The 21,172-nt window shown below is 41.1% G+C and overlaps 17 protein-coding genes across 17 annotated transcripts; 9 read left to right on the forward strand and 8 right to left on the reverse strand.

The window, feature by feature from the left end:
• NEMIN01_1876 (diacylglycerol O-acyltransferase 1) lies at window positions 1-1,155 on the forward strand (the record flags this gene model as incomplete). The annotated part of the gene is made up of 1 exon (XM_051477818.1): window positions 1-1,155. The coding sequence occupies one exon, from the start codon at window positions 1-3 to the stop codon at window positions 1,153-1,155; it is 1,155 nt and encodes a 384-aa protein (XP_051333778.1).
• Window positions 1,156-1,528: 373 nt separating this feature from the next.
• Window positions 1,529-2,974, forward strand: NEMIN01_1877 (uncharacterized protein; the record flags this gene model as incomplete). Its single annotated transcript, XM_051477819.1, has 1 exon — window positions 1,529-2,974. One exon carries the CDS (start codon window positions 1,529-1,531, stop codon window positions 2,972-2,974), a length of 1,446 nt encoding a protein of 481 aa, XP_051333779.1.
• A 204-nt stretch (window positions 2,975-3,178) lies between these two features.
• Window positions 3,179-3,823, reverse strand: NEMIN01_1878 (uncharacterized protein; the record flags this gene model as incomplete). Its single annotated transcript, XM_051477820.1, has 1 exon — window positions 3,179-3,823. One exon carries the CDS (start codon window positions 3,821-3,823, stop codon window positions 3,179-3,181), a length of 645 nt encoding a protein of 214 aa, XP_051333780.1.
• Window positions 3,824-4,135: 312 nt separating this feature from the next.
• On the reverse strand, window positions 4,136-7,162 carry NEMIN01_1879 (uncharacterized protein; the record flags this gene model as incomplete). The annotated part of the gene is made up of 1 exon (XM_051477821.1): window positions 4,136-7,162. The coding sequence occupies one exon, from the start codon at window positions 7,160-7,162 to the stop codon at window positions 4,136-4,138; it is 3,027 nt and encodes a 1,008-aa protein (XP_051333781.1).
• Window positions 7,163-7,186: 24 nt separating this feature from the next.
• NEMIN01_1880 (uncharacterized protein) lies at window positions 7,187-8,632 on the forward strand (the record flags this gene model as incomplete). Its single annotated transcript, XM_051477822.1, has 1 exon — window positions 7,187-8,632. One exon carries the CDS (start codon window positions 7,187-7,189, stop codon window positions 8,630-8,632), a length of 1,446 nt encoding a protein of 481 aa, XP_051333782.1.
• Window positions 8,633-8,794: 162 nt separating this feature from the next.
• Window positions 8,795-9,247, forward strand: NEMIN01_1881 (uncharacterized protein; the record flags this gene model as incomplete). The annotated part of the gene is made up of 1 exon (XM_051477823.1): window positions 8,795-9,247. The coding sequence occupies one exon, from the start codon at window positions 8,795-8,797 to the stop codon at window positions 9,245-9,247; it is 453 nt and encodes a 150-aa protein (XP_051333783.1).
• A 289-nt stretch (window positions 9,248-9,536) lies between these two features.
• NEMIN01_1882 (DNA mismatch repair protein MLH1) lies at window positions 9,537-11,630 on the forward strand (the record flags this gene model as incomplete). Its single annotated transcript, XM_051477824.1, has 1 exon — window positions 9,537-11,630. One exon carries the CDS (start codon window positions 9,537-9,539, stop codon window positions 11,628-11,630), a length of 2,094 nt encoding a protein of 697 aa, XP_051333784.1.
• An 80-nt stretch (window positions 11,631-11,710) lies between these two features.
• NEMIN01_1883 (acetyl-CoA synthetase) lies at window positions 11,711-13,807 on the forward strand (the record flags this gene model as incomplete). Its single annotated transcript, XM_051477825.1, has 1 exon — window positions 11,711-13,807. The coding sequence occupies one exon, from the start codon at window positions 11,711-11,713 to the stop codon at window positions 13,805-13,807; it is 2,097 nt and encodes a 698-aa protein (XP_051333785.1).
• Window positions 13,808-14,086: 279 nt separating this feature from the next.
• Window positions 14,087-14,473, forward strand: NEMIN01_1884 (anaphase-promoting complex subunit 10; the record flags this gene model as incomplete). Its single annotated transcript, XM_051477826.1, has 1 exon — window positions 14,087-14,473. The coding sequence occupies one exon, from the start codon at window positions 14,087-14,089 to the stop codon at window positions 14,471-14,473; it is 387 nt and encodes a 128-aa protein (XP_051333786.1).
• A 57-nt stretch (window positions 14,474-14,530) lies between these two features.
• Window positions 14,531-14,818, reverse strand: NEMIN01_1862 (uncharacterized protein; the record flags this gene model as incomplete). The annotated part of the gene is made up of 1 exon (XM_051477804.1): window positions 14,531-14,818. One exon carries the CDS (start codon window positions 14,816-14,818, stop codon window positions 14,531-14,533), a length of 288 nt encoding a protein of 95 aa, XP_051333764.1.
• A 455-nt stretch (window positions 14,819-15,273) lies between these two features.
• On the reverse strand, window positions 15,274-15,696 carry NEMIN01_1885 (uncharacterized protein; the record flags this gene model as incomplete). Its single annotated transcript, XM_051477827.1, has 1 exon — window positions 15,274-15,696. The coding sequence occupies one exon, from the start codon at window positions 15,694-15,696 to the stop codon at window positions 15,274-15,276; it is 423 nt and encodes a 140-aa protein (XP_051333787.1).
• Window positions 15,697-16,294: 598 nt separating this feature from the next.
• On the reverse strand, window positions 16,295-16,945 carry NEMIN01_1886 (transcription factor E2F3; the record flags this gene model as incomplete). Its single annotated transcript, XM_051477828.1, has 1 exon — window positions 16,295-16,945. The coding sequence occupies one exon, from the start codon at window positions 16,943-16,945 to the stop codon at window positions 16,295-16,297; it is 651 nt and encodes a 216-aa protein (XP_051333788.1).
• Window positions 16,946-16,982: 37 nt separating this feature from the next.
• NEMIN01_1887 (uncharacterized protein) lies at window positions 16,983-17,492 on the forward strand (the record flags this gene model as incomplete). Its single annotated transcript, XM_051477829.1, has 1 exon — window positions 16,983-17,492. The coding sequence occupies one exon, from the start codon at window positions 16,983-16,985 to the stop codon at window positions 17,490-17,492; it is 510 nt and encodes a 169-aa protein (XP_051333789.1).
• A 222-nt stretch (window positions 17,493-17,714) lies between these two features.
• NEMIN01_1888 (uncharacterized protein) lies at window positions 17,715-18,728 on the reverse strand (the record flags this gene model as incomplete). Its single annotated transcript, XM_051477830.1, has 1 exon — window positions 17,715-18,728. One exon carries the CDS (start codon window positions 18,726-18,728, stop codon window positions 17,715-17,717), a length of 1,014 nt encoding a protein of 337 aa, XP_051333790.1.
• Window positions 18,729-19,273: 545 nt separating this feature from the next.
• On the reverse strand, window positions 19,274-19,801 carry NEMIN01_1889 (uncharacterized protein; the record flags this gene model as incomplete). The annotated part of the gene is made up of 1 exon (XM_051477831.1): window positions 19,274-19,801. The coding sequence occupies one exon, from the start codon at window positions 19,799-19,801 to the stop codon at window positions 19,274-19,276; it is 528 nt and encodes a 175-aa protein (XP_051333791.1).
• Window positions 19,802-20,031: 230 nt separating this feature from the next.
• Window positions 20,032-20,232, reverse strand: NEMIN01_1863 (TFIIH basal transcription factor complex TTD-A subunit; the record flags this gene model as incomplete). Its single annotated transcript, XM_051477805.1, has 1 exon — window positions 20,032-20,232. The coding sequence occupies one exon, from the start codon at window positions 20,230-20,232 to the stop codon at window positions 20,032-20,034; it is 201 nt and encodes a 66-aa protein (XP_051333765.1).
• A 10-nt stretch (window positions 20,233-20,242) lies between these two features.
• On the forward strand, window positions 20,243-21,172 carry NEMIN01_1890 (uncharacterized protein; the record flags this gene model as incomplete). The annotated part of the gene is made up of 1 exon (XM_051477832.1): window positions 20,243-21,172. A coding segment is annotated over one exon (930 nt), but the record flags the coding sequence as incomplete, so codon positions are not given.

Below are 21,172 nucleotides of genomic sequence, written 5' to 3' on the forward strand. Positions count from 1 at the left end.
ATGGACCGAGTGCATAGTAAGTGTGCACACTTTAAGCACACGGGAATAGCAGATGCAGTGGAGATAGGAAGAGGCGGGTGGATGTGCATTCTGCTTGTCTTGCTGGTCGCAAACTACAAAGCCTGGCAGAGCGAGTACACTCGCACTGTCTTCTGGATGATCTTCAGAGATATCACGGATTCTGTGGGCCATTTTTCTGTTCTATCGCTTGTCTCTGTGAATGTCCTCAGATGGATCCTTATCAGCTGCATTTCCAGCCAGATAAATTCTACAATTATCTACAGCACAATTTGCGCAGGCATTGCGCTAGAGGGCGTTATATACCTGTACGGCCCCACGGGGTTTATGGGCGTGGTGTTTAGATACCTCAGTCTGTCGCAGCTCATGAAGGGCATATCGTATCTGCTGACAAAGAGAGAAATAGCAAATATTGGGGTGGATGACCAGAAGATAAACAAGCCAAAGAAAAAAGCATCTCTCTTGAGGTTTATCGCATATCCCACGCTGTGCTATCAGCAGGAGTACCCCGTATCTGAGTCCATTTCTGTTTTTATGCTGGTTATATACTCTCTTATGCTTTTTCCATTTTCTCTGCTCGCTTACATATGTCTGCAGATCATGTGCTGCAGTGCGGCAAGCAAATTTTGGAGCAATGTGTCTTTTTCGTCGTACGTAGATGTGTTTATCTGGAGCAATGCAGGATGGTTTTCTGGGTTTATTTTCGTGTTTGTGGCAGTGTATGGGCTGCAAAGCGAAGTAACGAAGTTTGGAGACAGAGTGTTCTTTGAGGCGTGGTGGAATGCAACTATTTCTGAGTACTGGAGAAAGTGGAACTGCCAGGTGTACAGATGGATAAAGAGACACGTGCATCGGGACCTGATCAAAAGAAACATCACATCGAGAAGCAGCAAAATAATAATATTCATGGTGAGCGGGGCAGTGCACGAGTACATCATAGGAGACGTATTGACTCTTAGAGGCATTGGATTCCTTACGATGGTGATGCAAATACCGCTCGAGTCTTTCATTAAGCTGTGCAATAGGCTAGTTAAGCTTGACCAGCACATAGCAGCCACCGTTGTATTCAATGTAATTGGTGCGCCCTTGCTTGTTCTTCTATCTGTTATGTACAAAAACACAGTGTCTACTGAATAAATGCAGTATCTATGCAAATAATAAAGCGGATTGGCCTTTTACAGCACCTCCACAGGATATGGCTGTAAGAAGTATCTCATTTAGAATATAGAAACAAATTGAAAATTATTTAAATCCTCAAAGATAAGATAAAAATAAAAATAAATTAAACAAATAGTTATTAAATGGATAAAATAGGTAGAGATAGTGTAAACAGATAAATGCAGCTGTTTAGTGATTGAGTGGGTTGGCTACATCTTCTGTGTGTCCTTTAAAGGAAGTGTGTGTTTTTATTTTTATTGCTGTTTTAGTTTTCTCCATATAGGAAAAATAGAACACCTATTTATTCGTTGCTTTGAGTAGGCCTATAAATACAGTGAAATTTATTTTTATAATGAAGCGTGGAGTAGTACTGATTATTTATCTGTGCAGCCTTATTTCTGGTGGGATCTGCAAAACAAAAGGCCCAAACCGAAAGAAGTGTGCAAAAATAGCGAGCAGAAAAGAAAAAGAGTACGAGAGCGCTCTCCATCTCAGAAATGTATACAGAGAAAAAGCTGATATTCTGATCAGTAAACTGGAAAATGAAAATGCATACGAAACTCACCATCACCATCAGCAGCTGAAAAACAACATCGAGAAACAAAAAGAGAGGGCAAACGAAAGCTTGCATAGGATGAAGAATGCAATATACGATCTCAACAGAAAGCTATATGAGGATGCTAAAAATGGTACAGAAAAAACAAAAGAAAAATGTGTGGAGCATTTGGATGCTCTATCCTCTGAGGTGGCTAAGAGTATAAACGCCCTAAGAATCAGCTGCATAAATATTATGGTGCAGAACTTCTACACCCACAGCACAGCTACTAGCATGCGCATTGTTTCAATGGCGAGGCTGGGCTGCACTGCTGCAGAAAATCTTATGTACTGTTTTGTAATGGTCGGTGAAAAAGTTTTATCTGCTGATTTAGAAAGGAAACTGCTGAGTTATTGTGGCGGCTCTGGAACAAAAGATGCGTACAAGCTATTTATCAAGTCACTGTTGGCTGATGTGAAATCTACAGATGTAAAGAAGATTGTGCCTTTGGAATATCTTGATAGTAACTACCACATTCTGCTTTTGGACATATTTAATTCTAGGGCTCTCGGAAAAAGAGAGCTAGAAACAATCATCAGTGACTTTATGAATATGGCCGCAGGAATTTCAGTTGACAGACCAACCTTGACTGTTTCTGGGCTAATTGATGCCATTGCCATGTTCACTGTTCTTGATCCGTACTTTTACTACTACGACAGTAAAAAGCATTTTATGAACGGAATAGTAAACACAGTTGAGTACATGCTTAACGCAGAAGAAGAGTCTACTAGAATAAAAAATACAGAAGACCTCTCAAACTTGGTGAGAAGTATGGCATCAAAAGCCAGAAGAGCCAGAGATGAAGAGTGCAAACCATTGAACTTAAACATAAGTGAGGATGTTTACAACAGGATTATTTCGTATCTGCACAGCGAAACAATAACCGATGTCTATGCAAATGAAGAGGTGAATGTTCTCACTGCTATGCATCCTGTGTACGACATGCTAAAACAGGTGAATTTCTCCATTGATTCAGCAGGACCAGCGGTGAGCAGAAAAGAAAAAATTATTCTTACAGTCGACAAAATAAAAGATGAAACAGCAAGCACTATAGACATGTCTGACATACAGTGCATTGAAAATGCGAAGAACATCACGGTAAAATGCTCCAGCAGAATAAATAAGAGAATGGCTGATAGGTTTAGTAATCTGGCCCATATGAGCATCACTCCGTCTCCTTTAGTAGAGGTTATCCGAGAATAGTACCCATTCTTGCAGCTAGCACTCGTCCAAACACCTTTAGAACCTCAATAAATTCTTTATTGACTAGAAGCTGCGCTTTCTCATTAGCTAGTCTCTTTTTCTTTTCTCCCACCTTACACGGCAGTTATTTACTGTGCCATTGGATAGAACTCAAGATTGAAATTATCCGCATTGAAAAAATAGAAAGTACAAGTATAATATTATTTATATAAACAGCCTGCTGGACTCCTCGGGATACATTTTATCCGCTATGACCTTGAGAACACAAAGCTTTTTAATAAAACACTCCAGCGCCATTTGGACAGACAGAACAGTGAGGGGCCTGATTCTCTCTATCTTTCTCTGCGCTTTGAGTATTTCCCCAAGCAGCCGCTGCTTGCTGACGAAAAATGTTTTTGTTTTTGTTGTTATGTAGTACTTGCTCGTTTCAACGCCCTGGCTCCTTTCCAGTCTTTGGATTACTGTTTTTTCCACACGCATGCTCTCTTTAACCGCCGAGCTAAGCTCGTTGAACGAAGTGTAGAAGTCTTCGTTTATCTCTATGCATTTGCTGCTTTCTGGGAGGTCTTCTGGGTCAAAGATAAGCTCGCTCATGTAGCTCACCACGAGCATAACGGGCCTAATGGACGGTTTCTTTTTATTTGCTGCGGTGTCTCCTGCAAAGATGTTCTCTGCGCTTCTGTTGAGGTTTGTAAATGATGAAAGGCCCTTTGTTTCTATGTATATCTTTTTGTCAGGCAGTGCTGACGGTTTTTCTTCAAAAGTGTGTAGGGTAGAGGGTGTCCAGTGCATCCCGCTCCCGTAGAAAGATTTTATATACATGATAAGGTTTGTTTGTGTATGCAACATGTTTACTGCAAAAATAAAAACAATCCACTACTGTTGAGGCATTTTAATAAGAAAAATAAAAACACTACACTTTGTTTTTGTTTCATTTTAATTTAACTTTTGTTTTATTTTTATTTCACATTTATTCCTAAACTGTCTGTGCATTGCAGTGCTTCTATCTCTGTTTTATATTCCATAACAGCTCAACTTTACAACGCATTATGTTACTCCTCGAAGGCTCATACTTTATACAATGAAACCTATTCGTTCTTATCGAATGGATTGGCATGCTTAGATAGCTAAATGGTATTCTCTTCACTCTCTTGTAATTCGCTATATTATAAACCCTTTCTTTCGCAGATCGTTTTTAACGTCATTCAAGAGGTCTTTGTCTGTTGTCTTTAGATGCTCAAACAAATACTCAAAGTACTCTCTTCTCTGCAAGATAGAGATGCCAGGTATCCACGCAGTAAAGTTGCATATTATGTTCCCGTCCTCGTCAAAAAACATTTTATCTATTATTTCATCAACTTCGCTCTTTTCTATTGTGGCGTTCTCCTTAAGGACTTCAAACAAAAACAGAGACGCGTCTTCGCTTTCTTCTAGCAGGTATTTTATGTACTTGCTGTAGACGTTCTTCCCTGTTGCTTCTTGCAGTATTTGCACTCTTACTTCGCTGCTCTCTTCTGGCAGAACGTCTTTCCAGTTTATTTTGCTTTCATGCTTCACTCTTATTTTCACCAGATAGTTGTACTCCACTAGAGAGAGGTGCTTTATGTGCTGTATGCTGTACTTTACAACGGATGTGCATGCCCTACTCAGAGCACTCTTTGTGCCAAGTATTCTCCATAGGTCATAGCGCAGAAACATGTGGTATTGGCTGCTGCAGTGAGCTGGTCTTTTTGTCTGTGCTCTATCGTACTTTTTGCATCCTGCTCCTGCATCTTCTGCTTCTTGACTGTGCAATGAGCTGTGGTCATTTGCACCTGAGCATCCAGCTGCATTCTTATTGTCTTCTATAGTATTATTTCCGTTATTTCTGTCATTCCTTTGGTGCATATTGTCTTCATTTTCACTTCCAAGCGGGTAGAGTTTGCACTTTTTTCTTACAAAAAGAAGAGCCTTTTTTAGCTCATTGTATTCGCTCTCGCAGCTTACGTAGTCTGTGCTCTTATTCTCTGTATTTTTCTGTTTTTTTTGTTTAGTTGCTGCTTCAAGCGACAAAAGCATGCTCAGAAGCTCGTCGTATATAGGCGCCATTTCTTCAATCTTTTCCATTCTGTCTATGTTGTATGCACAGAGAATGAAGGCGTTGGCTGCCTTTCTGCAGGTTTCATGGATTGCGGATAGACTGGATTTTTCGCTTTTTGATACAACAGCCGAAGTGTGCATGCTTTTGATGTACTCTGCTACAACCTGCGTGCTAAACGGATCGATGGCCATTGCATACTCGTACTCTTTCTTGTGCCTAAACACGCTAGCTATCTTAGCGTATAGGGGGTTTATCTCGCTGAGACAAGGCAGATACATTATCTGTGCTTTTTTCAGGTATTTTCGCATTGTCTCCACTGATCTTGAAAAAAGATGGGAGGAGGTGGAGAGTGTCTGGCCGTCTGGCGAGATGATCTTCCACTTGGAGACCAGATACCTGTGTTTAATAAAGTGGGCAAAGAACGGCATGTGAGTCTCGCCTGGCAAAATGCTCAGCAGATACATAGCGTCCGAAAAAGTAAAGAACTCGCGCACGGGAGAAGGACACCAAATAAAGAAAAGCTTCTTTTCTTCCATAGGCACGCTTTTGGAATAAAGGATGCTCAGGAGAAAGTAAGATTGTGCAATGGGGATGCTTTTTCTAAATACATCTGCCACGCTGTGGACTGATGGATTTTTAATAGCTGCCAAGCAGAAAAGGACCATGCTAGCACTTTTTAGGGCGCATGCTTTCTCAAGCACTCTAAAGTAGAGAGAAGACACAGTCAGTTCAAGAAAGCAGTAGTGGTGGAGCATGCTCATTACTTCGTATTCATCCGCCATTTCGACAAGGTATCCCTTGAGAACGCTTTCAAAGGCAAGAATGTCTCTATCTTTTGTCTTACTGTTTTTTGTAAGAATGTTCATCCGTATGGAATTCATTGTGGTGTCTGCGTCGACTGCAGAAGTATCCATCATCTCATCACTATCTTTCATTATATCACTGCTCTTCATACTGCTATTTGCAGTGCTATCAACTGCTAACACTTTCTTTGCTTTGCACAGGTCAATTGACGGATTCCAGCTCTTGTGTTTTAGATAGGACCACGTGGATATTTTCTTTGTAACTCGGCGGATGCACTGGTTTATGTACTCTCCTTTCCACTGAGCATGGGTCTTTGGGTCTGCTCTGTTGTTTTTGTCTGTCTCTTTTTCGCTGTGTTCTTTTGTCTCTGATACTTCCCATAGATGGAGATGGTTCTTGACAAATTTTCCTATTTTTTTTGTTATTCTGTTCACGGGGATGTAGTCTAAAAGACAGATGTATGCTGCATACAGCGAATACTCTTCGTCAATAAAGAAAAGATCATCAGTCCATATGGAGGAGAACGTGTCAAGAACAAAAACAATGCAGTCAATGACCTGCACAGGTATAAACTCGCTTTCTGAGATATGTAACGGATACTTTATGTTCGGGTTGTACTCCTGCGGTGTTCCCACGGAAATTGAGAAATCATTTTGTGCATACTGCTCATTCACTGGATGCGAGTTATCGTGCAACCACGCCTTTACCATGTGCAGCCATGAGGATGCATCCTCTGCCGTGTCTGTTTCTCTGTTCACCAGATGGATGCAGGAAATGTCTTCGATCTCTGCTGTTAGTATGAGCTGAAATATGCTCCACAGCAGGGAATACACATCGTTTGCCAGTGCTTCTGTTTCACTGTGTTGGCTGCCACTATTCTCGCCGCTATTTGCACCATTTGCGATTTTTTGGAAGTGGTAGAGTTTGCGTATTCTCGTTCTTTCTCTGTCCATCAGAAAGAAAGATACGGGTTTTGTTTTTATTATTCTGTTGATGCAGAAGATGGCCTCCAAATGGTTTCCAACTAGCTTAAAATACTCCAACTTTGCACTGTCTTCGGGGCTGTAGTTTTCCATAATATGGAGGCACAGCTCGGCGTCTTCTGCCTGCGCTGCTATCCTGAGAGCATTTGTTGCAGCAAGGCTCTCTATTTCTCTGTGCTCTTTGTGTGGATTTTCAGGCACTCTGTCAACTATCTCCAGCAGCTCCTGGACAGACTCATTTCTCAGCGCCTCGTAGTATTGTTTTTTCAGAATATCTTCAGTGCACAGCTCAGAACTTTCGTTCTGTGTTGTAAATTTCATAGCAATGAATAAAATTTTTATTGAATGTTTTTGGACAAAGAAGTAAATTCAGTTGTACTCCAAGAGAACTCGCTTCTTGTGATGGGCAACAAAGAGATAGAAGAGTACTCTCTAAACACATGCCAAGCAACAAACAGATACAGAACAGAGCACAGCCATTTTTCTGTGGCACAGAATAAACTAATAAGTGTGCATAACGGCAGCATATACTTGCACAGAAGCAGAGAGATCGGCGGAAAGACAGAAAAAGAAGAATCAGAAAATGTGAGCGGAAACAGAAAGAGTGAACAGAGCGAAATGGAAGGAGAAGTAGTGGGGAGAATCGAAGGAGAGATCCAGAATAGAAGAATACACATAGCAGACGAGTGGGTGTATGTATATACCGTAGAAAATGGGTCTATGCACATTACAAAGAGTAGAATCTCAGCTGACCCAAAAACAAAGAAAGAAAAACTTCCCCTGATAGAAATACCAGAGCATTTTGTGTGGAAGAACGACTCTGTGTACTTTGTCAAAGAGAGCACGCTCTATGAGCACAATGCAAGCACAGGGGAGGCAATTTCTCATGTGACTTTGCCCAGGATAAAAGTGTGCGCCTTGGAAGTAACTGATCATTACGCAGTCGTTGCAGTCGATAATATCCTTCTTATCATAAACTTAAGCAGCAAGATAGTTCAGAAAGTGACCTGGCACTCCAGTGAGATCAGAAAAATACTCCAGCTAACGGATGACCTGATCATCTCGCAGTCCAGCAGAGGCATCATTCTTCTCACAGACTGCAACTCGCATAGCAATACGTACATCACCACAGATCACGAAATAATCAGAGAAAAGTTCAGAGGAGAAAAAGCAAAAAAAAGCGCACTTTACGTCTCTCCACTCGGATACCTTGCCATCCACTGCGAGTCGTACATTAGGATAGTAAACATTCCCTCTAAGACAGTGCAGACCATCTATCTGCTAAAAGCAGCCAAAAGTGCGGTAGAAGTGCAAAAAAAGAGCCTAGAAAAAGAAGAGTTTGTGCCCACCTTTGACGAGCCAGAAAAGAACAGAAAAATAATGCAGGTGTTCAGCAGAGGAATGTATCTGCCAGAGAGCACGATGTACTGTGTTGGAAACGCTCTTGTTTTTGTGAGCGGAGGAGAAGCCTACAGAATATTCCAGGAGATTCCAGAGATAAAAAGTGCATTCTATTCGAATGGGTACATTCTCGTGAGCACAGTAGAGACGGAAGAGCTCGAAATACTCAGAGAGAAAGTCGTTGAGCAAAAAGAAAAGCTTATTTATAGATTGTACAAAATATTGCCAAATGCCCTGGAAATCGTAGCAGAGGCAGAGATGCAAGAAATAGAAAGTGCAAAGGAGATTAAAAGAGTAGAAGTAGACAGCACCAGTGTAAGAATCACCATTGAGCAAAATGGAGCAACACTCACGAGTGAATACGACCATTCTTTAAGCAGCATTCAGTAAACCTATAATCAATAAATCATACAATAACTTACGACAGTATTACCTGAGAAAACTTTGTGACTGAGAGGGGCTAGCGTGAGTAGTCTGCAGCAATTAAAATAAATAATTAAATGTGGTGCTGGAAAGAGGAAAAGTTGAAATAGAAAAATAAAATTATTAAAAATGGAGTGCCGCTGGAGCAATTGCACAGAGACTTTCAAAGACCAAAAAGACTTTGCAACGCATGTGAACAAACACATAAGAGATACCGACGCAAGAAGCTGCAAGTGGAAGGACTGCACGAAAGTCTTTGAAAAGAAAATCAGCAAGTGCACACTGCTCACACACATACGGATACACACAAGAGAAAAGCCCTTCAAGTGCTCGCTGTGCTCGAAAGAGTATAGCAGATCGGACGCACTGAATAAACACATGAAGTCGCACGAGCAGATAGCAGCAGACGAGAACATCTTCATAAAGAAGCTTTCTTATCTCTACGTGCTGCAGCAGGAGGTGGAGATAGGCATAGCATCGGCGCAAGAAGAGTACAAGCGGCTTATGGTGGAAAATGAGCTGCTTCTGGATTTTATTTGCAAAAACATTAAGAAGATTCCTGTAGGTAAACAAAATAGCTAGGGCTGTAGACAAGGAGCATTGAGAAAGAAGAATAGAGGACGTTCGCACTGTCCAGAGAGATTTTATAAAGAGCACCAATTAAGTACTACACTGTGTTTGTTCAAATTTTTAGTTATTTTTGATCTTTTGATCTTCTGTTTTATCGCACTCTTCTGTCTGCTGCGTGCTGTGACTTATGCCAGCTGCTGTTTGGCTTCTAGATTGTTGATCAGCTGAGCAGAGACTGTAGCGGTGCTTTGCAGTTAGGATGAAAAGCAAACTATTTTTATTTCATTTTCATTTTATATCCATGGCCATACAGCTTCTACCTAAAGAAGTTATTGAGACTATTGCAGCGGGAGAGGTAATTACGTCGCCCACTGCAATGATTAAAGAGGTTCTAGAGAATAGCCTGGACAGCGGATCTGACTTTATACGAATCACCGTGGCTGATAGACTTTTGGATGAAATAGAAATCGAAGACAACGGATCGGGAATACAGGAGGAAGATCTTTCTCTCTTGTGCACGAGACATGCAACCAGCAAGCTATCAAAGCACAGCGATCTTGAGAGAATATCTACGCTTGGCTTTAGAGGAGAAGCTTTAGCATCCATTTCTGTCCTGTCCGAGCTAACGGTCAGAACATCGACAGGCGGGGATGAGTACGGCTTTGAGGCAGAGTATCTGCACGAGGAAATGATAAATAAAAAGAGAACTACAGTGAAAAAAGGAACAAAAATAACCATCAGAAAGCTGTTCAAAAATGACCTGCAAAAGTACCAGACATTCTTAAACAGCAAAACAGAAATCAAAAAAATAGTTGCACTGATAATGAGATACGCGGTGTGCTACACGAATGTGTCGTTTGAGATATGCACGGAAACAGAGATAAAAAGGTACAACATTCCCAAGCCGCCAAACAAGCAGAGCGCAATAGGGAACATATTCTCGCAGAAGCTCACACACGAGCTTGTTAGGCTGGTGATAAAGGTTCCTAGCTCAGACACAAACTGCACGTGCTATGTCACCCACACAAACATCTCGTTTCCCTCTCCTGTTTTTATTATGTTTGTGAACAGAAGACTTGTCGAGATACAGAGGATAAAAAAAAGCATTGGCGGAGTGTACAAAGAAATACTTGTGAAGGGCCATCCGTTTGTCTACCTAGAAATAAACACGGCACAGGAGAAGGTGGATGTGAATGTGCACCCCTCAAAGACGGAAGTGTATCTGAAAGAAGAGGAACAGCTGAAAGAAGAAATAGAAGAGAAAATGAGAGAAGTGCTGCAGACACAAAAGATGTCAGGGAGCACAAAAATAAACAAGCTAGCAAACGTCATCAGTGGTGAAAATAAAAAACAAATATCACAGGCATCACAGACATCGCAGCTGAATATATTGCAAAGTGTGGCGCAGTTATCACAAAGTGCTGGTGCAGAGCCAAAGATATCACAGATCTTTCCAAAATCAGCACAAAGATCGCAGAATGTGTCTCAGCTATCCCAAAGCATGTCACAGAGTGCAAGTGATTCTGACATACTAAAAACGCCGCCAGCAAAGAGAGTGCGGACAGACAGCAAAATAAATCCGCTCAGCTTATTTTTCAACTCACCAAAAAAACAGCCATTCTACTCTCCGGCAAAGCCGTCTTCAGTCCAGAAGATTGCCAGTAAGATCGACCAAAAGACATCAGCGCCAAGCACAAATGCGCTAGAAGAGAGTAAGATTGAGACAAAAGTGCCAGAGAATGGCAAAAGTGAAAGTGATCCAAAAGAGCCACAAAGTAAGTTGCTAAAAGATTCTATTTTTATAGGAATGCTATCAGGACACTGGGCTGCCATCCAGAACGAGATAGATATGTATGCTATGAACCTATTCAGTGCTCTATTTGCGTGCATAACCAGGTCATCAGAAGAAAAAACGGTCTACACATCGATAGATGTCTCACTTGACAGTACAAGCTATTTCCTAAAAGAGAGCGTAAAAAAAGAGCTGCAGGAAGCAGGGATAAAAATAGAAAACAACAGAATCACACAGTTTAAAATTCCCTCGTTCGAATGCACACAGAGAGATTCTACAATTGACGCACAAAAACTCTCCGAGATGATTGCGAGCATAGACAATCCAGCAGACAACGATCGATCTACACCGCATGATCTTAATAGTAAACACAGAGGAGACGTGCTGTTCTACAGAGTGCTAACAGAATACTACATAAAGCACCACACGCTCCACATTTTTAAGGAAATACAGCAGCTGTTCCTGCAGCTGCCAACTGACTCTCTAAATTTACCAGTGAATAATCCATCATCCGGCACGCGAAAAGAGCCTTCGCTCTTAAAATCACTGGAGATCGTAAAGCTCACCTCTGTTACAGAGCTATACCAATTGTTCAGCAGGTAAGAAAAATAAACCAATTGCCAGAGAGTCTGAGAAACCAATAAAAAAAATTTGTCTATTTATTTCTAGTGTTGTGGCTTAATATGACAAATATATTCGAGCATGGAAAGGCTCTCAGAGAAAACTACAAAAAAGAGTACACAAGGAGTACCGAAAAAAAAGAAGAATTCTTTGCAGAGCAGGCAAGAGCGCTTCTCACGTTCTCAAAAGATTTCTCAAAAACATACACAGTAGATAATAACCTGCCCAGGATAGCATGGTTTGAAGACGGGGAAATAAATGCATGCTACAACGCAGTGGACAGACATGCGAGGTCTACGCCTGACAAGGTGGCCATTCTCTACGAGGATGATTTTGAAGCGATTACGCAAATAACATACAAAGAGCTTCTTGATAGAGTGATGGTCTTTGCAGACTATCTCAAATCCCACGGGGTAAGCAAAGGAGAAACCGTCTGCATCTACATGCCCATGGAGCCCAATGCTCTTATCGCATCGCTTGCGTGTGCTAGGCTTGGGGTAGCACACACGGTGGTTTTTGGAGGATTCAGCTCCGAAAGTCTCTCGCTCAGAATAGAAGACTCAGACGCAGTCTGGCTCATAACCTCAGACATCATAAAGAGAGGAGGGAAGACCATAGACTATCTGACCAACGTGCTAAATGCAGTGGAAATGCTCTCGTCCTCCGGCAGCTCTCCACTGAAGGGCATGCTCATATGCGACAGAGAGTCCATAAAGCCAGACACGCTATCAAAGCTAGCAGCTTTTGTAAAAGTACACCTTTTTTCCGAAGTTACCAAGAGCGAAAATAGCGTAGAGTTTATTCCCTGTGTACCAGTTCCATCTGAAAATATTCTCTTCCATTTGTACACCAGCGGGAGCACAGGGAGACCCAAAGGCCTTTCCCACAGCACGGCTGGATATTTGCTGTACGCAGCCCTGACAACTTTGATCTGTTTTGACATCAAGGAAAATGACGTGTTCTTCTGCACAGCTGAGCTAGGATGGATAACCGGGCACTCCTATGTGCTGTACGGGCCACTTACGCTGGGAATCACAACAGTTGTCTTTGGAGGCATTCCCACCTATCCCGATCCATGCAGGCTTTTCAGATCAGTGGAAAGACTCAAGGCCACGCACCTATACACTGCGCCTACGGTTGTAAGACTGCTGCAGAAGTCTCTCCCAGACTGTCTTGTGCGGCCGTACGACAAAACAGAGTCGCAGGACAATCTCGTCCCAGCAGTTGACCATGTCCCAGACTCTCCTGCGAGCGCGAGGTCTATTTTTACACACGGCATAACAAATACGTTCGACAGGAGCAGATACTTCAAAGAGTTCAAGGAGGACTGTCCGCTGGCTAAAATCGATCTTTCCACACTGCGAGTGCTCGGATCAGTGGGAGAGCCAATAAACAAGGGAGCATACATCTGGTTCTCCATGTACTTTGGAGACGGCAAGCTGCCTGTGGTGGATACGTACTGGCAGACTGAGGCAGGGGGCGTGATGCTGTGCCCCATCATTGGCGTCTCAGAGTACAAGCCTGAAAGCGCGTCATTCCCGTTCTTTGGGATGCAGCCTGTTGTCATAAAAAAAGACACGGAGACATTTGAGGAGATTGTAGGAGACTCGGGAATACTGCTGTTTAAGGAGTTTTGGCCAGGCATAGCCAGAACAATAGTGAAGAACCACGAAAGGTACAAGAGCGCATACTTCCCATACGATGGATACTTCTACACGGGCGATGAAGTGTTCAGGGATGCAGACGGATACTTTTGGATCAGAGGAAGAATTGACGATGTGATAAACGTGTCAGGACACAGGCTGAGCACAGCAGAGATTGAAAGCGCCATATGCTCCATTGAAGGCATCGCTGAGGCTGCAGCACTTGGAGAAGAGGACGAGGTGACGGGACAGGGAGTGACCATATTCATCGTAAAGTCAAAAGAGATAGACGATGAAATACTATTTCCTCTGATCAAGCAGGTGCTCAGGAAAAAGATAGGGCCAGTTGTATCGCCAAAGAGGATCATATCGTGCCCCGAGCTGCCAAAGACGAGCACGGGGAAGATGATGCGAAGAGTGCTCAGGAAGATCCTTGAAGGCCAGGAAGTGGGAGACATCAGCACGTGCATAAACCCAGACTCCATCACATTCGCAAAGTCAAACATAGCAAAGTAGTAAAGATGTTTTATTTTAACTTTTAATTTTTGTTGTTTTACTGATAAAATGTCGAATATTTTGATTTTCTTATCTCTGAAAGAGTACAGATTGGATAGATACAGCATAGTCTAGGGAGTAACTGCAGATAGATAAACTAAACACCTAAAAGCAACTAGGCATAATATTCTATGCTGTTTGTGTACTCTAGTCTTGGACCTAGCTATCTGCTGACTCTTCTCCTAAGCACAGCAATGTTTTATTTTCTCATTTATAATTAAATAAATTAATATTAGAAGTATGGAAGCTCGGCTCAGCACGTACAAAACGGGACACGGGCCTGAAGAGCTCTTCAGCGAGAGCCTGGAGCAGTTCTGGCACACAGACGGAAACCTGCCGCACTACATTGAAATAGAATTCCACGAGATAAAAAGACTCGCAGAAATAAAAATGAACTTGGGGCACACGCAGGACAAGAGCTACATCCCGAAGGAGATAGAAATACGATGCGGAAAAACAAGAGATACCATCGAAGTGCTAAAAACGGTCTTGATAAGCGACAAAATGCCCGTAGTGAACATATCGATAAACGAGGACTGCTGCTATCTCCAAATAATCATCCTCAGCAACCACCAGGAGGGCAGAGACTCCAGAATAAGAGGGCTTACACTGTCGTTCCAAGACTGAACGCAGAGTTTTAAAATTAAAAAGCAGAGAATACTGTAGTAGAGAAGGCCTATTCATTCACCAGTTGTAGAATGGAGAGTCTAGGGGAGTGGTGTACGTCTTTGCGTGCTTAAACGGCATGCCAAGTGTGCAGTCTTTGAACTTATCGCAGGAGATAGGCCCCAGCACTTTCTCAGCGCCATCTGATGTTTTTCTGTAGAGAATGCTGCCCCCCAGGAAAAAGAGTTTTGAGCAATAGCGAATGAAGCTCTTCTCTTTTCTGCTCATTGCAGGGCTGTGCGTCTTTGTTCTCAGGAACTGCTTGATGTTCTGTATTTCTGCAGTCGCTATCTTGATAGCTCTCATATTCAGATAAAATATTTGAAACTAAATAGAAGACAGGATATTAAATTGAAATGCAAATAACGCACCTCACTATCTGAGAGACAAACAAAGAAACTCATTTTTATTCCACACCCACAGCCAAAGAAAGAATAAACCAACTAAAGTAGCACACATTCCATTTATTTAATCATCTGAAGCATGGATCTTTTTCTCCACTGAAACTACGCACACTCCCCAGAATTAATTTAATTTTAGTTTGAGTCATTCCCATATGGCACTGCATAGACTTAGCTACATAATTACATCAAACACTCTGCCCATACAAAGATCCACTCAACTATTCCTGTATGCAGCCAGCTAGCAAAGTAACCAAAGCATTGTCCAGCCAATTTGCTAGTCCACAATTAGCCTATTGTCTGCTTCATTAGCTAATACGTCTGCATTTGGGAATATTACTTTCTTAATTACTTGTATTCCTATTCTCTGACTCTCAGGTACTCTTGCGATGCGCTCAGCTGCTTAATGAACGTGTCTGGCAGATTGTGTCCCATTTTGAGTTTTATTACTGCCGATATGTTCCCATTGAGGGAGGCCTTTAGTAGCACTGTTTTTCTTCCCTTTTGCGCAACATCGAGGACAGCTGTTGTCTTGATGAAGAAAGAACAGAAACTGAACGTGGGCTTGGCTGGTATGTAGATAAGTCTGCAGTTGGTGACAAATATTGTCCCGCTGGGTGAGCTATGTCTGTACGTGTTAAAGAACCCTCCCTCTCCCACGGTGATGTAGAAGTTGACTTTTTCCGCAGTGTAGAGCAGCGCCTCGTCGTCGTCCAGAGGAAGCGGGGTGCCTGCGAGAGTGAAGAGACACATGTTGAAGTTTCTGTACGATTCTCTGAGCATTAACAGTCTTTTTTTAATGTTTTTTTGTATAAATAAGCACGCAAATATTTTTTTCAGTAATGACTTTACTTTACAGAATCATTTGTATAGTAAGCATGCTACTGAATTCTTTTAATTCGGTGCCCACTCAGTACTGGAGTGAGGAATAACAACTTCAATTCTGTAATGGAAGGCTAGGGCTATAAGGAATGTACCCTCGGGTTATTCTTAGCTCTTTTGATGAATCGTTTTCCTCCGGATTATTTCTGTTGAGGGAGAATTGAAGTATTCTGACCAGTGTTTTAATTTAATCTCATTGTAGCGCAAAAGTCTCATAGGAAGGAAAGAGAGGATGCTCTGTCGTTATTGTTTGCTAAGAATGCACGGATAACTAAATGCTCAACACAGCACTTCTGTAAAATCTTTTTGACTTCTTTCTGCGCATAAATTATTTATTTATTTCAACAGTTCTACAAAAGAAGAACAATCAGATAAGAGCATTTGCTATCAGTTGCACATGATTTACATAACCTAATAGAGAAGAAGTAGAGTGTAAAGAGAATCAGAAGAGCAATAATAATAGGAATAGTAGTAGAAGAGTAAAAGTAATGTGAGTTCTTTATTTGGTTATTGAGTCAAGAGTATCCTGCAGATAGAAGACATCTATTTTTTCATTTGGCGATGAAAGCGTTAGAATGTTCTCCTCTGGATTGCTAGATGATGGGAAGTCTAAGAATGTCCCAGCAGGCGTCTTTATGGCAAACAGTGATACCGCTGATGAGTTATCTAGCTCTTTTAAGTCTGTATATGTTACATATGCTAGATTGATGTTTTCCTCCTGGTTTGCCAGGAGCTGAAGCTCGGCATTTATCCTGTTTAGTTTCTCATCTATTTCTTTCTCTGCTTGCAGGAGCTCTTTTACTTCTTCTGTTTCTTTTCCTGTGTTCAGCGATGCTCCTCCGCACTGCGCGCATCGGTCTTTCCCCTTATCTCGTGTGTACTGTATGCTGTTCTTCAGCTTCTTCTTTATGTATCCCACCCCTTCCAGCACGTTTGTTATGTCGTACAGTCTTCTTTTGTGTATCTCCAACACCGAGGCAGCATAGTTTAAGTCCAGTTCGAGCATAGGTGACTCCTTCAGAAGATTTAGGAACTTCTTGGCCAGCACGGCAAGCGAGCTGCCTGTTCTGCTTGTTGTAGCGGATCTCTGCTCCGAGGTGTCTAAGTCGGAGAAGAAAGAGAATAGGCTACTTTCCTGAGGATTTTGCATGGGAATAAAATAGACGAAAATTCTATTTGTATTTTTTATGGAGTATATTCTGTGTGGCATTCCTGCGGACACTGCGGGAATGGTGAGATACATAGGAATGACAGAGGACGAGTGTTCGGTGGAGAGCGTGTGCGAAGTGTCTTACTCGCTTGGCAGATATACTCTGCTCGTAAGCAACTGCACTAACGAGAACTCCGGTGATAAACAGAGCAGAAACATTCTATCGATAATGTATCCTCCTGATAAGAGCAAAAACAGAAGATCACTTGGCAGAAAAAAGAGTGTAAGCGAGTTTATTGGTGAAGGAGTGTGCAGTGTGCTGGAGGAAATTGGATGCAAAAACAAAAGGGTGCGAGAGTACAAGAAGAGTACATATAAATACAAAGGAGTGGACATCATCGTAATAAAAAAAGATGAAAAAGACTTAGTCATTGCCAGAAGTGACAGAATCGATGGAGAAGCCGCATTAGAAGATGTAAGAAACAAGCTAAGTCTGTGGGTTAACTTGATAGTACCACCAGAGTCCGTTCACGAGTGCATGCTGTGATGTGTCTGCAATTTGTATATTTATTTGGTGTGGGTGCTTGTGTTTTTGAGAGCATAATTATGATTAAAGATGGATTTTGTTCTTTGTATAAAACACTTTTCTAGAACTTCTGGAATATTAATAAAAATAGAAAAAGACTGATTTAATATTTAGAGTGCATTAGTATATGTTAGAGGATACTGTGCAGATCTTTTGCACTCTTGATTCTTAGATTGTATTGTGTTAGTACTCTACACAGTTTGAGTGGTATGGCTGTGTGGTGAACAAATGAGATAGGTCTTTATCTTTGTAATAGTCGTCTGTAAGAGAAAGGGCTATTTCATGCGATTCTTCTGGTGCAGTCTCTTGTGATAGCACATGTCTTACTGTTTTCTTTGAAATTGTGTGCACGGGCATATTTGGTATATCGAGAATGCTATTTATACATTGCGGTTCTTTTTTTGCTATTTCCTGCTTGAGCTGTTCTTTTGTTCTTTCTGGCAGGTGTGTGTAGATGTCTCTTATATAGTTGTCGCATGACTTATCTCTAAAGTGCAGACTGTTGCTATTTTGTACACTTTTTATCCTTTCGTAGAAAGAGCTCTTATCTGTTTTTCCATCCATCCTGATTTTTTGATAGTAAGAGAGGAGAAAGTGCGATGCTTCTTGCGAGATAAAAGTGTCCATGTCTCCTATTGCACCGGCACATCTACCAAACATCTTTGATAGCCGAGCACTCTCTGTTCTGGAATAGTGTGGATTGTCCAGTAGAGTGCTGCTGAGTCTGATTGAGTTTATAGAGAGCTGTGCGTCTATAAATTCATCAGCTATTGTTTTTACTATGGGGATAGCGCTCAGTTTTGATGCCATCTTTAGAACGGGAGCAGATATGAATATTTCTGCTTTAAAGAGAGCACTGACTAGTCCAGCCCATTCTTCTGTCTCTTCTTCCACTTCTTTTTTTATTTTTGGATGAAGTATGTGGATGGCATACACTTTCAGCACATCTCCTATTTCCATCAGCGGCCTTATTCTGCTAGGCATTATTTCTATATCCAGCGAATGGAGCACTTTTATCGTGCATTCTATCACTGTGCTGCTTCTTTCTTTGACCAGCAGGCTGAACAGTTTTGTTTTTATTTCATCTGCATCTATTTCTGACGCTCTTATCTCCTCTAAAAGCCTTCTGAAATACTCTTCATACTCCACGGGCTCGCCGTTGAAGTCTTTTATGTTCTGCAGCTCATAGAAAGTCATCTTTATTTTTTCTGTTTTTTTAGTTTTTCAAACTTCGTCTATTTATCGTAAAATCTTTACAATCCAAGCTTCTTCCTTTATTTCTACTGCAGTCTCTTGCATCGACTGTCTCATTTCCATCTTTACTGCCTAAGACAAGCTAAACAGCATAGATAACTATGAAGCTAAGTAGAGAATATTCTAAACACTAGCTCATATCATAAAGAGAACATTCCTTGTACACTTCTGTGCTTTTTCTTCCATCTTGCATCGTAATAAAACTACATGAATACTTCTACTCTTTTGTGTTTTATTTTCTTTATAACTTGTTGTGTCAACTAAAATAAAATAAAAACTAGTCCATTGGAGTTAAGTTACCCTTCAGAAAAACTTTAAAAATAAAATTAATTAGAAAATATAGACCATTTTAGCTATTTGTAAGTTAGCTTTATACTAGCTGCATTGAACCATGGATGTTTATTTACTAACTGCAAAAGATGGCTGGCCATTCCTCCTACTATTGCAATTCTATTCCAGTGTGTGAATGCATGCACAATTCAACCGAATTAACTCTTATGCTTATGCACACTCTCTCTTAATGCATACTCATTCATTATCTTCAAGTCAGAAAAAACTGAGTCTTTCAAGTATTCATTTGTTCTCTCAATGATCTCAACATCTTCAATAGTAAAATCGTCATCCAATAAGACTCTCTCTTCATTTTTCCTATTAGTTTCACTGATCCATATGTCGTGCGCATATATCTGGAACATGCGTATATTGCTGATTATTTCATCTGTAGCAATTTCTCCTTTTCTTGCCATGTCTTCGTAGTAATCTATCTTCTTGTCTATTTCTGAGTATAGCTTTTTGGAGAAGAGAGGTAAAGCCTTTTCAGTCAGTATATCCAGCCTATAGAATTCTCTGTCATTTAGTATCTTTTCTATATTATGCGGAAAATTGTTTTTAATGCTTTTTTTCAGAAGGTTGCTTGCTTTCTTTATTTTGTAGCACTCTGCAAAAGACCATGCATCATCAAAGTACAACACTAGCCTTTTCATTATTCTGCTGTATGTTATAAGTTGATCAAGCATGTTCTCTATCATTAATTTGGCAAACTCTGTCTTTGCTACAATGCTGGCTGAAATTTGCCCATTTGACTCATGTCTATTCTCATCTATCAAAATAAATCTCGGTGATCTAAAAGTAATTTATTCACTAACCGCAGCATTTCTATTTTACAATATTAGTCCATCTGCAGCATCTAGTATTTAATCTATTGGCGCTGGCTGAGACTCTTCTGCTGCTTCTCTGTGCCTTCTATCTATTCAAAGTTCTTCTTTACAATGTGGTTCAGCATTCTCTCTGTTTCTTCTTCTATCTTTTTCAAGTACTTCACATCCACGAACAGAGTATTGTCGTCTATCTCCTGTATTATAAAATTGTGCTCTCTGTTCAGCCTGATTATTATTTGCTTGACAGAGGGATCGCACTCCAGCAGTGCTCCTTTTATTGCTTTCACCATTTTTTGTAAAATGAAAGAATTTATTTGGACAACGTGTCTTAACGATGGAAAAGGAGCCTCACTTACTCTGAAAAAAGAAGAAAAAGACTTCATAGTCAGAGAGGGAGACAGCAGGGGCCTGCTAAATATTTCTGACAGCTCGATAGACCGCATCCTGCTACTGGACGATCTTCCACTGGTATCTGAAAAGCTTCTGAAGAGTGGCTTAGAGAATATAAAAGAAAGAGTCACTTTGGTTCTGGGGCGTATCTCTGCGATTGAGAGCAAGGAAGACAGGAAGACAATACACAAAGTGTACTCAATGCACCCCTTCATATACACAAAATCAGTGAAAAATGACGATGACTCCAACGACATTCTAATTCTCTTTGATACGCACCACAAAATGCACACCTTCTCCATTGCTCTGACAAAAAAAGGAAAAACCACACAGGATGCCGCTGAGATACTAGCAAGATATTTACACATCCAGAGCCATGCGATAAAGTATGCAGGGAATAAAGATAAGAAGGCAATAACCACACAGAGAATGAGTATATCAGGCACATCATATTTGGACATATACAAACTGTCAAAAACACTGCACACAGCTGCAAAGGATGCAAACAGTTCTGAACTGCTGGAAAATTCAAATAATGCAGAAAGAGAAAATGAAAATAGCTCTACACCAGAGAGAAATATATTCACAAGCACGCGCAGAGAAGTGACGAATGAAGATATAAAGAGCGAACAGATAAAAATAGTCAGAGCATGCGACGTAATGGATGAGATAAATGCAATATTCGCGAGAATGGAGAAGATGAAAAAGCCAGAACAAACAGATAGAGAGTATCTAGAGGCAGCCATGCGCATTGAAGAGGGAATATCCATAGGAAGCATAGAAAGAGTAGAGGGCGGCATAAAACTAGGAGACCTCGAAAGAAACAGGTTCTATCTGCAG

The sequence above is a fragment of the Nematocida minor genome, assembly GCF_024244105.1.
Source record: "Nematocida minor strain JUm1510 chromosome Unknown 7905, whole genome shotgun sequence".
In the NCBI taxonomy this organism is placed as follows: Eukaryota; Fungi; Microsporidia; genus Nematocida; species Nematocida minor.